The following is a 14,375-nucleotide window of genomic DNA, read 5'->3' as shown; positions in this document are numbered from 1 at the left end:
CGATAGTGAGAGAAATGATGATAAAACAAACTGTTTTCTGTGCAGGACTTCTTTGGGAAGTCGGACCCATACCTGGAATTTCACAAACAGGGAGAAGACGGTAAATGGATGCTGGTGCACAGGACCGAGGTGAGTCATCATGGGTGGTGGTGATTAAGTTTACCTTCAGCTGACACACAGTGTTTGTGTTTGTGTGTGTGTGTTTGTGTGTGCAAGGTAATTACCAGTGCGTAAGGTAATTCTACAGTGGCAACATCTGCTATCATATACAGTATCCTCTGCTGATTAATTTAATGATAACTTGCCCCTTTTCTGTGTCTGTGGCTTCAGGTTATAAAGAACACTCTAGACCCATCGTGGAAATCATTTACTGTGCCTCTCATCTCTCTGTGCAACGGAGATGTGGATAGAAACATCAAGGTTGGTGATTAGAGCCTGTATTTCTCCTGTGTGATTTGGAAAAGTTTTACATGACAGATGTTAGACACTGCCAATTGAAAGGAAGTAGTTAGCTCAGTAATTTTCATCAAAAAAAAACACTGAGTAATAGCTGCTTGAGTCTCAAAGAGGGGTACTACAGAAGATAACCGTGGTTTGGTGTGATGTGCTCTGCTCAATGACAGGTCCTGTGTTATGACTATGATAATGACGGAGGCCACGACTTCATCGGAGAATTTCAGACTACAGTTTCCAAGATGAGTGAAGCCCAGAACTCAGTGGAGGTAAAACATATTTGATATTATTGTAAGTGACAACACTTCACACCTGAACATTTACAGTTTGTTTTTTAGCCTGTTAAACATTTGACTTTTTAGTTTTCGGTTTCAGTATTGTGTCACACTCAGCACACACAGCTCTAATAAACAAAGCTAGTAAACAAACTCCCATCTGCCCCAGATCTACTATAAAACACACACATAAACACGCTTAACATTGGGAAATCAAAGTAATTTTCAATGTAATCAAGATAGCAAGCTTAAGTTTTGATTGTTACATGGTCAAAATTGAACATTGACATAATATGCATTACAACATGCATCCTAGCTTGAGAGAGGCATCAGTATGATAGCATGTTAACATTAGCATTAAGCTATTGCAAAACTGAGCTCATGCAGCCAAACAGCTGAGGCTGCTGTAGAGTCCTGAGTCTGTGACAGGGCTAAACCAAAATAAGCCCTTCTGATTTAGGCAACATCATCAGGTCAAACAATGAAATCATCCTCAACAGCGGTCTATTATGATTAGTACAGTATGAAGATTAATGAATATCAAAGTTGTCATTTTTTTCTGGAACATCGGAGCCTCACCGGGCGACTAATGTGGTTAAACTTCATCCACACGTTATCCAGTTTGTTCTGCTTCACCTAAGCAGCTGAATCCTGTGGGAAAATCTAAACTGTATGAATCTGATCTTGCACAAAAAAACTGGGACTCATGCTCCTTCACCAGCCAGTGAGTCGCTGCGTTATCTTATCTGTTTTAGCTATGCTGAATTGGCCACACGCTCTGCCCCGTACTGGCTAATTTGCAGTTTAAATGCATTCAACAATGAAACTGGAATAATAATACACAGATTTGCCTCACTGCATTTTTCACACATTATGTCCTCTGAGGACTGATTGAGGCTGAAGTCTGAGCTCCCTATGACTAAATACCATTGATATTTATTCTTTTCACTTCTATATTTGTGGTCTGCAAAAGATTTAAAGATGCAGGAATCAGATAGCAGTTTATTCATTAGCAGCTCTGCGTGTGCTCACATGTGCATCTGTGTGTGTGCGTTCATTTGTGAAACTGCGTGTGCATGTGTGGCGAAGCAGCCTCATGACTCGTTCTCCCACAGAGTCTCTTCATGTGTGGTAATGATGTTAGGGGTAACACAAAATAACAAGCAAAAAAAAAAAAAGACACAGGCACAGGATGGAGAGATGGGGGCTGGAGAGCGAGAGACGGAGTGTGTGTGAAAAGAAGCATGAGAAAATGAGAGGTGCTTTTGAGATGTAAAACAGCCTTTAGCTGAGCCCTAGTAACACGACAAGGCATTTAGAGCTACCTGTCATATGACTCACCAACAGACTTAAAGCATGCAAGTCTGTGCAGTTTTTGAGTGTGTGTGTGTGTGTGTCTCAAACGTCTCTTTTGATCAAACACATCGAAAGTGGTTATGAGTCTCACAGCTCTAATCTTCAGTTTTCTTTCATCTTCATCACATAAAATGAATTCATTACTGTTAATAAACAGTAATTGTTGTAGAATACCTCTGTTCATACATCATCACATGTGACTGTCAAGTTGAAGTTGTAGGCGACGTGTTGAAAACATACAGATCCATGTCATGTCTCTCAGTCCTCGTCTCTTCATTTCTTCCCAGCTTCTCTTTCCAGCTCAGCTGTGATCTCTTCTTTTCCCCTCATTTCCTATCCTCCTTTGAACTTTTTATTTGCTAATTTCCCTTCTTTTTTTTCTTTTTCTTTTTTTTACTCTTTCCAACTTTCTTTTCTCTCCTACATCTTTCTTTCTCTTCAGGTGGAGTTTGACTGTATCAACCCCAAAAAACAAAAGAAGAAGAAGAATTATAAAAACTCTGGGTTCATCATCGTCAAGTCATGTAAGGTGAGGATGGATGGATGGATGGATGGATGGATGGATGGATGGATGGATGGATGGATGGATGGATGGATGGATGGATGGATGGATGGATGGATGGATGGATGGATGGATGGATGGATGGATGGATGGATGGATGGATGGATGGATGGATGGATGGATGGATGGATGGATGGATGGATGGACGGATGGATGGATGGATGGAGCTTCAATATACTCCATGTTTACTCTTCAGTTGTTGCACCTACACAATGAGCACCGGTGTCACTCTGGTGGTGCAGATTGTGTAGATAATAAGACGGATGGTTATTTTCTCACTGTTACTAAAATTAGCTCGCCACATTAGACACATTGGGTTAATCGTGTTTCCCGCATCTCAAATCAAATCAATCTCCTCTCATCTCTCATTGAGTATTTGCATTTGCCTTGAGAGAACTTAGAATATAGAAAATAATAATGCTCCTCATGCTTCTTCCTAAACTAAATTTAAGTTGAATTCCTAATTAAATTCTATAAAATTCTGCATTATATTCTAATTAGGACAGCACAATGAATGGCAATGTAATCAAACTCCTAATATCACCAAATGCAATATCCAAATCACAGGGTTGTTCTTTTGTTCACAACATTGTTAGCGCCATAAGTGTTGTGTTGCTACAGAGACACACTGGCCAACAAATCACAGTTTCAAGATGTAAAACACCAAACAAAGATCATATCATACATTTTTATGTTTTTAAAGTGAAATTCAAGTAAAAGTGATCACTCCACCTGAAACTGGAGTCCCATATTGCAAGATCTGCACATATAATCACAATATTAAGCTTTTTGCATATTATTCAGCCAGAATAATAATGTGTCTCTTTGATGTCTGTTATCAATAGGCAAGATTGCTGTCATGAGGTGAGGTAAACACTGTGGCCCAGGCATTAACCATGCAGTGCACCGTGTTTAAAAAAAAAAAGAAAAGTCTAGTATTTCTCAATGAATTTCAGGATGGTATGTGACATTTTGAGTTCACGTGTATTAATATCAAAAGTATTGCTTTTCCAAGCCTGGAAAGCATTCACGTTCCAGGTAAATTTTAATTCAATTCAAAAACCAATCAATTAAAATCCTGCGGTGGAAGAACAAGCCACTCAGTTTCCCCTGATGTCATGTCACCACATAATGAGTAATGACCCATCTTACTCTTGGCTCAGGGAAACATTTGATTAACCGTTGTGGTTTTGATCAGCTGACACACTTCTAACTGGGCGTTCATAACTCTCTCTGAATAACTAATTAGCGTGGCAGCTTCGAGCCCCTCAGACGACACATTAAGCTGGAACACTCGGTCTTTATAGACGCCTATTGGAATGACATTAAAGCTGTGTGCGTGTGATGACAAGCTTTCATAATTGATTCTTTTCCTGCTTTCTTTTTTTTTCTCCATCATGCTAAATCATGAGCGAGCCGTTGTACCGACGTGCACACAGACACATTGCATGTACACACACATGCACATACACATAGAGCCCATGCACAAAAGAACCCCCCCCCCCTCTAATACAGTAATTATATTTGTTGGCTGCCGTCAGGGATTAGACTAATGACAGTAAAATCCATGCTAAATATTCATTGTAATTGGAGTGGAAATTGTGTTCAAACAGGATAATTAATTGGTGCTCAATTGGTGGTGCCTTATATCAGAAAACAAGTAGCTGTCTTTTCATTTTGAAACACATTTTATGAAAAGACTTGTGTTGTTTACCACATATGCTGTCAAAAAAAACAAAGGCTTTCAAAGGATAAAATGTACCTAAAGTGAAAAAAAGAAAGAAAAACAGTCCATTATTTTGTTTATTACTAGCTATTTCTCTTTCTTCTTCTTTTCTTCTTCTTTTGTGGCTGTATTAATTATTTTCCTTGTTTTCTGACTGTTTCCTCTGACTCTCCGGTGTCTCCAGATTACAAGGGACTATACCTTTCTGGATTACATCCTGGGAGGATGCCAGCTCATGTTTACTGTGAGTATTATTATTAGCATCCCTGTTTCTTATCTTGCTTCTGAAATGATGTGATAATGAGATACACGTTTCCGCATGCTTTGCTCTTGAAAATGGATGGAAAACATTCACATCTCCTATGTTCATCTCCTGGGGGAAACAGCTGGATGATCATTTGCATATAAAGAGGGAAAAGTGCAAAGAGACAAAGAAGATGTTACTCAGAGAGAATGAGTGGAGTAGAGAGAAGAGTAAATAGGGTATTGTGAAACACTGGATTGCAGGTACTTTACCGGATTTGTGAAAAGAGGAGTGCAGAAAGAGAACAGGAAAAAGGAGAAAGATAGAGATCGCGACTCACCATAAGAAGGGAAAGAGGAAGCGCCATAGTCTAATTTGGTCTCTCGTTAGGAGAAGCTTGTGTGTCCCTGGTGGTGTGTGTCGTATCTTCATGTGTAATTCAGTACAGTAAATACTAGAAACACACATACACACACACAGTCATTGAGTAGTTTCATTATTATCATGGTGGTTTGTGTCCAACAAATACAACTGCCCTAATAATCAATTCAGAGCCATTCAGACTTTTACTATAACACTCACACACAGATGAATTATCATTGGTTATTGCGTACACTCTGTGCCACCTAAACAGTAAGTCAGAGGGAGGATCCACATATAGCAGGATATGTAGGTGACGTAAGTGATTTTGTCTGCATTTTTTTTGCAAACAAAGCACCACCTTGTATTTGAATACTTGTCAGTGATCACTGCATTTGTTGTTTGTCATCTGGTTTCTGCTTGTTGAACTGTCCCACAGTTTATTAGATTAGATAAAGTATACTTTATTGTCCCAAAGGAAATTTGCTGCGTAGTGTTTAGTTTTCCATTTATTCAGCACATTATACTAAACGCCCAGCTTCAAATGAACAAGAACAATTCCTCGTCAATTTCCGCTGAATGCTTTATCAGTGTCATTTCTGCTGAGAGATGGAGTCTTTCACTCCTTGTCACAGTCCGAATTCACCCTTTCACTAGTTGAATCACAAAGAAAAACATTGCTCAGAAAGTAGAAAAGACAAAAACAAACAAACAAAACCTTTTCTCTTGCTATTTGTTGTGTTAAGAAAGTCTCTAGAGTGTGTGTTAAGATCAGGTCGATGTTTGGGCAGCACACACAGGCAAACAGCCTTTCTCACATGGGCCCTAGTTTGGTGGCGCAGCGCAGGTGGCGTAAGGTAGCGCAGCCGGTGTAATGCAAGTTTCGACCAGCGCAGCCTAGCGCAAAGTCAGATTGGCAGATTGGCAGATCGCGCTGCGCTGAGATAGGCATGGCCGCACAGCAGGGGGAGGCGTCACAGATTCGGCTTGGTGCAGTGGAAGTTTCGTGCGAAAATGTCCCGCCGAGGGTGCGCTGAAAGCTCGCCACCTCAATCCAGGTCTACTCTCAGCGCAGGGCGAAGCGCAGCAGGTGCAGTGGAAGTTTGGCTGACTGCCGTGCAGTGCACACACGTCACCAAGACCTCACAGGCAGATCTCCACAGTTCCAGGCACATTTCAATGCAATAAATATCCACAATAACCACTATTTAATGCAACTAATGGAATCAACACGTGAATTTATATCTATATAGATTGTCCCGTCACATCTGACGTCAGATCAAAGCAGAGATCAAAGGCTGTCGGCACGCGTAATGGAAACTCCACCTGAATTAACACAGCAGGGACGAACTGGCACTGAAAAGCAGCTGTGGATGTCCCAAAAGCAGGACTGAGGGTGGATGACTGCATGTCGCTGCCGTGTTGAGATACCACTCTGCCCTTGTGATGATCGCTTTATTTATTTATTTACTTATTAATTCATTAGCGGCGAGCGACCGCGTCGTCACGCAGCCGTAATGAAAAACAAAACACAAATCATCATCTCTCTTAGCCCACCACAACATCCTCGGTATCAGATAGTCAGTATATAGCCTATACTCAGCATCCCTCATCACAGAAAAAAAAGAGATGGACAGACAGAGAGAGAGAGAGAGAGAGAGAGAGAGAGAGCGTCCTTTACGCTGATTTCATCCCGCATGGTGTTTGTTTATGTTGTGATTAGTGTACATCTCTCATCTGTCTTACACAGGGAATAATAAATTGAATTGAATAAATGTGAGTTTCTTTATTAGTTTATTAGTTGTTGTTTCTTACACTGAGCACCGGTTCTCAGTGTATCAGATCAAACCTGATTAAGGATATTAGTAAACTCATTATTGGTCACTCTGAGCTCGGACCTCCGGACCAAAACAGCTGTTTCCTCCTGGGAGAGGTTCGGCCACTGGCGTCGCTGTCTCCTCCGTCCATGTCAAAGTATAAAAAATGACAAACTTGCAGCGCGCATCGCCCGCGGCGCAGTTAAAGGTGAGGAGAGGAGCTCATTTGATTGGTGAAGATCCGAATCGGCCTTTCTCTCCTCCTCCTGTCTCCCTCCCGCCCTCTCTCCTCCCCCTTTGCCGTTTGCGCCGGGAGGAGGGACGAGGGGCGGGCTTGCGCTGGCCTGAGTCGGACTGCGCTGCCCACCAAACTTGCGAAATGGACCTGGACACGCCTCGTTGGCGTGGCGAAGCTGCGCTGAGCTTAGACTTCGCTCGGTCTAGGAAACTAGGGCCAACATCTTATTGTTGGAAATGAGGCTTTAATGTAAAAAAGGATAGACATTGTTCCCATAGTGACGCTTTGTGATGTTGAAGACAACATTTGCTCCATGACGAATAAGTGAGTGAAATATGGATCAAAAATCTGGGAAAGAATATTTCATAGACAAAGGCTATTTAGATAATTTGCAGCTGCAGTAGTAGTGACCAGGTCGTCAGCTCACAGAGTTCATTTTGGGTCTGTACGTGACGACATCTGGGAAACTGTTGCAGGCAGCTTTAAGCACTGTGAGCTGTCAACATGCTCAGGCTCTCTTGTAACTTTTTGGATTACTGCAGTACAACCAGTAACAAGCATCACCGGTTGCTCTGCCAATATAAGTTCACTGTGTGTGTGTGTGTGTGTGTGTGTGTGTGTGTGTGTGTGTGTGTGTGTGTGTGTGTGTGTGTGTGTGTGTGTGTGTGTGTGTGTACACATGTGATTATTATGCACACTTGGACGCCATGTGATATCTTCACCGCTGCGGTTCAGTGAGTTATTTTGCCTCCTGCTCCTGCTGTGCTCACGTTTTGGGACTTTTACTGTGATTAATTATCGTCCCCCGCTCGCTTACAGCAGCAGGTGTGTACGTGAGAGGAGTGTAATGTCTTCGCCTGACCATTCAGAATCTGTTACACTGTTTAGAGTACAGTCACTTTGTCTAAATGTAATGAATATACAAATGTCAATTACATGTGGAAAATTGGATTTGATAATCAGCTGCTAATAGGGATCAATGAATAGAGAGGATGGTATTATTCCTTCCTCTATCTTAGGGTAACATTCATAATTAGTATTAGGCACCTAATTCATCATTTATAAAGCATCCCTTCTATATGTATACTAATTAGTGTTATTCATGTTTAATTCCATATATTATATGTATTACAACAACATTTTATAAATATCGCAATTCATGATTTATATAGAGTACTTTATAAAACATCTATTAACATACTCACTAACCATTAGTACATGTCTGAATCAATGTATGTACATATAAGTGCTGCATAAATAGTTTGTTAATCATTTACAGCCAAATAACTGGTTTATAATAGATGTAATACTTAAATATAATACTTAATCGACATACTAATTAGTATCAATGCAGGATGAAATGCTTTATAAACATTGAATTAACTAATACTTAATAGTGTGTAGCCTTCCCCTCTACATGCTGTGATGTTGGTCCAACTTAATTTAATAACTGGTAGTACTGAGTGATAAAACTGTTGTTAATAGCAGCAATGTAATTCCTCATGGTTTTGCCGTGGTCTGCCTTTTTACGACCAGTTAAAACCAGAACAGGGAGGTTTTGCAGTGAGGAGCTTTCAGCAGTTTTCAGCCCCTATAGGACTCTCTGCATCCATCCAGCCTGTTCTCTCCTGGATGACTGAGGTGAATGTGAAACGCTCTCCCCCTCCGTCCTCAGCCAGCAGTCAAGTGCCTCAGTAAAAGGTTGGACGGTGTTGGACAACAACTCTCCAACTGTGGTGGAAAATAATTCACTGCTGAGCAAGTGCATGTAGGGATGTTGGCAGAAACTCAAACATCCAACAAAGTGTGCCAAAAAAAACACACAAAAAACTGAAATTTGTAGGATTTTCAGAGAGAGATTGACATAAATGTTTTAATCATTTCATCACTTCAGGCTTGGCGTATTTGTAATGAACCGAATTTCACTGCAGTGCGAACGTTTGCGTGTTCTAGTGAGGATGAGATGAGCAAATTTAAGGCGGAATGGGAACTCTTAAATCCTCACTGCTCCCTCCTAATCTTTTGCCTTTTGTCACAGACCTGCAGCTCTTTCACTGATGCACACACACACACACACACACACACACACACACACACACACACACACACACACACACACACACACACACACACACACACACACACACACACACACACACACACACAGATACCTAATACTGTCTTAGCACAGATACTTCCTCTCCTGCTTACAAACTCATTTACATACACACATGTGAGCACAAACATTTATTATCCTCTTCACACTCTTCTCGTCCGCTTTCGCACTTACACGCCACCGTGTGACTGATTTACACGTAAACTCCCAAACCCATGACGAAACACATGCACACACAAATCCAGAGGTAGTATCTTCTTCATACAGACGTTTTTATCTTGCACACTTTTGGCTGTATTCGAACACATCGTACTGTTACTGTAACGTGTGCACGCACCAACACTATCTCCTTCCCTGCTTATGCACACTTTACTGATTTTGGCGCACGTTAATCTGACACAGACTCTCAATCATCGATGGCATCGTCCTCTCACAAACACACACTGCCACTTACAGTAGATGCATAGATTTTGTGTACACGTGCAAACGGCGGAAAGCATTCGTGTACAAAAACACACCCGCGCTGACACACAAGCATGCAAAAAGAGCTGTTCTGTGGTGTTCAATCAGACTTAGTGTGGCTCTAATCCTAATCTCCAGGAAGGGAAAGTCTCGAGGCTGTGGGAGCTGGAGGAAAGAGAGCAATGTTTCTCTGTTACACACTCCAACACAAAGAGACAGCCCGCTACTGCTCATGGGCTGTTTGTGAAGGACTCATTTCAGCTGAATTATGCCGTTATTCATATCTTATGTTTGATATCATTCAGGGCCGTGTAGAGCACTGGCGGTGAGGGATTTTCAGTGAGGAGAGAGCAGCATGTATACAGGAAACATACAGAGGCTGACGTACATATCACTTACTGAGATATTAGCTGAGTAAAGTGGAGGATTCGGTGTATAAACTATCAAATCCATCAGTACAACAGGGGAGAACATGACAGAATGGATCTCACCTTGTGCTTTGGAAGAGCTACAAATCACAACGGTGTCCTCAAAACCCTGTGGGTTCATGGAGTAAACCAACTTTTCATGAATGACAGCACAGTCAAGAATTTACATAGGTAAAGACTGACTGATAGAGTCACAAGGCTGCTTCATGCTCAGGTTCACAACACTGTTTAGATGTCATTCTCCCGTCAGATCTCAGAGCTTCACCGTTTTATTCAATGAACTGAGGCCAAAGTCAACAGCTGTGAAATGTTACAGTAGATGTCTGTTTTTAAGGGCTGCAACCCCACAGCTACAGTAGTATACTGTGAGCCACCCACCAGTGCATGTTTGACACTGGAGATTTTATTATTTTTTAGTTTAAACCACTGTTGTCTTTTGACTATAAAACTTGTAAAAGACACAAATATACACAAGAGCAAATCTCAAACCACAAACAGACTCTCTTACTGTCGAAGTTTGGCATTGGACAGCGGCAGCAGCAGTTTTAACACACTCATCCATCCAGCCTCCCCTCCATCCATCTCTCTGGCTGTTTAACTGCAAATGAGTCTGAGAGGTCCTGGCGCGAGAATTGGCTGATACTTGACAAGACACAGCCGAGAAAACTCTGATGCGAATGTCAGCATGTCAATTATTTGACAGTAATTTAGCAGCAGTGGAATCTCTCTAATTCTCCGCAGTCACACTCATTCTCCCACGTCGCCCGCTCTAAAATATTCTGGTAATAGGATGCTGCCCTGTTGCCCCCCCCCCCCCCCGTTCATTTTCACTCTGCGCACTCTTGCTTGTTGAAAATGTGCGTTTGTCATGTTGTGTTTGGGCAACTTGTCTCTGAGCAATTACTAATGGCTCGAGGCGAGGAATAAGTTGGAAACAGAATGGTGTTGTCTCCGCTGTCATCAAATTTACAGCCATCAAACTAATAATGTCTGTCACTGAGGAGGGCACTGGAGGAAAGGGCTGTGGTAGTTTCACTATATATACAGAGAAAATAATGGAAAATATGAATTGGTTTCTTGCATGTTTGGTGTAAATTTGTTTACTTGGTTGCATTAGCAGTTCATACTTTTATAGATGGTAATTATAGAGCCACGGTTTACTTAAATTTGTCCTTTCATAGCCAGGTAGGGAAAAAAATACTCATATAATTTCTGAGATATGAGCTCTTGGCTAAACGTTGTCTTTGGTAGCAGTGTAAAAAGAAATTAACTTCCAGCTAGTAACGCTCTACAATACCCCTCTGTATGAGGGATGCCACTGGGTGCTGCTCTCTGAAGCCAGGCCTGGGGAGAGCTGATCGAAGCTGAGTGCCTGTTGGCTGCGTGATTAAAGTAACTCAGTCATGCACAGGCTAAAAATGCATCTTGGGGTTCACTCAGTAAAATCCGTCTCCAGGTAAAGGAAGCCATGTTGTCAGTATTTGACAGGGATCAACTATAAAACCAAGGGTATAAAAATAAGAACATTTTATTGATTTTCTGCAAAAGCAGTGTTTTAATGAAATTTGAAAGGTCCACACTGGTATTAATAGACCCCTTCCTGTTTGTATTCCCAGAGAGGTGAGCATGTGGTGCAGTGATGATTGTATTAAAGCAGATATCAGTGGAATGTTTTTGTTAATATAAGTCCTAAATAGTCCTATTTTCCGTCAGCAATCACTTACATGAAGTATTTCAGCCTAAACACGAGTCTCTCCGTCACTCTGCTCTGCTGTAACCCGAGGAGAAAATTTTCCTTGTGGGATACAAGTGTTATCCAATGAGGAGAGAGAACGGCATGAAGGGCTGTGTGTGCAGCCAAGGGATGCGCGTGAATGTGGTGACGTAGCACGAGGACCAATTGATGCCTGACAAGGGCGGGGGCTGCTAACTCATGGTGCGTTCAAAGAAACTCGTACTTTGTGTTTTTCCTTCCTGTGAAGTCATACCAGTTCGATCTGGTACGAGTTCACGGGTCGGAAGTTACGAGTGGCCGTTATAGGGAACTTTCACAGACAACAGGATGGTAAAAACACGAGCTACGGGTTACCTGGAACGCTACCAAGTCGTAGTTGTGACTTGAAGCTGTAACTTACGGTTTCAAAAGCCTGCCTTGAACGCAGCATTAGCCGAAACGGCCGTGAAGCTGATATCTGCTTTAATGTTTTGCTACTTGGGTTCAAAGAGGTGTGGTCTCCCTCAGCCTGCTGGCCTCCTGTTGTTAGACTTCAATGCAATTTATAGATATAAATACAAACAAAACCAGCACTGAAGCCAAACAAAGCACAACCATTGGTACATTTTGGATTTATACAGCGTGAGTTTGACTTGTCTGTATTATTTAATTATTATTATGTTATTATTACACATGGTTTCCAAAAGTCCCACAGTGCACATGGTTGTTAATAAATACTACCATCTCTAGAAACTCTCTGTGATTACAGGAACCTAGAGTAATTTGCATAATTGGTGTCTTGTTGGGTTTTTTTTTTTTTTTTACACATATGTTATTCCAGGAGTAACACACATGCACACAGGAGCAAAATGCACAGCAGCACCCTAATTCTGTCACCCTGCATCTCTGTGTCCGTCAATCCTGCTGCTCCTGCTGCTCTTTATCCTCCGTCCTCTCTCTCTCTCTCTCTCTTTTTCCTCATTTGTCCAATTGTCTCTGTGCTGCTCACACACACCTAACAGCTTTCCTCTCCATTACCGCCTCTCTATTTTCTCTTTTTCCTCGGTTGTAGTCCATATTGAACCAGAACATTGTTGTTTTTAAAAAAAACACCCCTAGTGGCTCCCAACAAAGAGAGACGGAGGGAGATGCGTGAGCCTATCTCCGAGCCGATCGCATGGGAGGCGGAGTTTCTGGGTCGGGTTCTTGTCAGCCCACAAACCGCTTTTCAACGCCTGAGGAAAAGCTTGTCACTCTTAATCTCATATTATGTTTGGCTGTGTGTATCTGCATGTGTGTGCATTTGTAGTTGGGGAGCATGTGTTGAAAGTTGGTGTGTGTGTGTGTGTGTGTGTGTGTGTGTGTGTGTGTGTGTGTGTGTGTGTGTGTGTGTGTGTGTGTGTGTGTGTGTGTGTGTGTGTGTGTGTGTGTGTGTGTGTGTGTGTGTGTGTGTGTGTGTGTGTGTGTTCATATTTGTATATACTGGATGTTCTCGCAGTGTCACCCTGTGGTCATGTTAAAAATATGTCTCTGTGTGGTTTCATTGCCTCTCTTTCCTTTTTTAGACACAGCTGCACTATGGTGTTTAAAAGAAAAAAATCTGTCCTCAGATGAAAAACAAATTGTTGAAGTTTTGATATTGAAATGCTTTTAATTTGTCCGATGAATCAGAAAAGTTGCTTAATGGACAAATGGCTGAGTGCCTTTTTTATTAGGGCTGTAAGAAAATCATGTTGAAATGTTTCGTGTTGCATTGTGGGGGTGCAAAAATGAATCACGCTGTCAACTAAAATCATACAAACCGGCTGTCAAAGAAGAGAGCGGTGTAAAGTTGGGAGTACAGCAGGTCTTTTCAAAATTAGACCGTTGTGTTGTTCTCTTGCTCAGAGATAACAAGACGTCCCAGTTCAGACGCTTAACAGCAACTCCTGTTTCTCTGTTTTCACCTCCGACGCCTGTCTCCTATCGTCTAATAACTCTGACTGGAACAAACAAAGAAAACTTTTAATGTCGATGTTCATTTTCAGTCAATTTATGGAAAGTTTCAGAGTGACAGAGTGAGTTTTGTGTTGCAGGCTAAATAGACAGGTCTTTTTTTTTACTGACTTCTGTGTCTTTTTTGTGAGTTACTGCATTAAAAATGAAAACCAAACCTACAAAACCATCAGAGGCTCCAGCTGAGTGATTAATGGGGACAGCATATGTCACATTGGCAGCGAACATGGCAATTTCTGTCCCACATCTAGATAATATGTAGTAGAGGTGAACTGGATCCCACAGGTTTCTAATTTGGCCTCACTTTCTCTGTGTTTCCATAGGTCGGTATCGACTTCACGGCCTCCAATGGGAACCCTCGAGAGCCGTCCTCCCTCCATTACATCAACCCGCTGGGCAGCAACGAGTATCTCGCTGCCATTTTAGCCGTGGGACAAATCATACAGGACTACGATACGTGAGTGTCTGATTCAGCCATCCTGGTCGTTTGTTTGCCATCAGTGAGGGGCAGGTGTCAAGTGTTTGTTTTCCAAGTGACCACAATTACAGACACAACAACAATTCAAGGACCAACACGAGACACGAGAAAGACACTGATCTGTCGGTCACATAGACACTAGTGGAAAAGA

General features: G+C 41.9%; 1 protein-coding gene across 1 annotated transcript in view; it reads left to right on the top strand.

The window, feature by feature from the left end:
- The window catches only part of cpne2 (copine II), a gene marked incomplete at both ends in the record, with an annotated part of 38,217 nt that overhangs the window by 8,875 nt on the left and 14,967 nt on the right, over positions 1 to 14,375 (top strand). The window contains 6 exons of the mRNA XM_083973736.1: positions 46 to 129; positions 331 to 420; positions 624 to 722; positions 2,527 to 2,613; positions 4,557 to 4,616; positions 14,070 to 14,203. Of these exons, the coding sequence (XP_083829862.1) occupies positions 46 to 129; positions 331 to 420; positions 624 to 722; positions 2,527 to 2,613; positions 4,557 to 4,616; positions 14,070 to 14,203 (554 nt within the window). The remainder of the gene's footprint in view (positions 1 to 45; positions 130 to 330; positions 421 to 623; positions 723 to 2,526; positions 2,614 to 4,556; positions 4,617 to 14,069; positions 14,204 to 14,375) is intronic.

Source organism: Trachurus trachurus, assembly GCF_905171665.1.
Source record: "Trachurus trachurus genome assembly, chromosome: 6".
NCBI lineage: Eukaryota > Metazoa > Chordata > Actinopteri > Carangiformes > Carangidae > Trachurus > Trachurus trachurus.
Note: the sequence above shows the minus strand (reverse complement) of the source record. Positions and strands in the feature narration are given on the sequence as shown.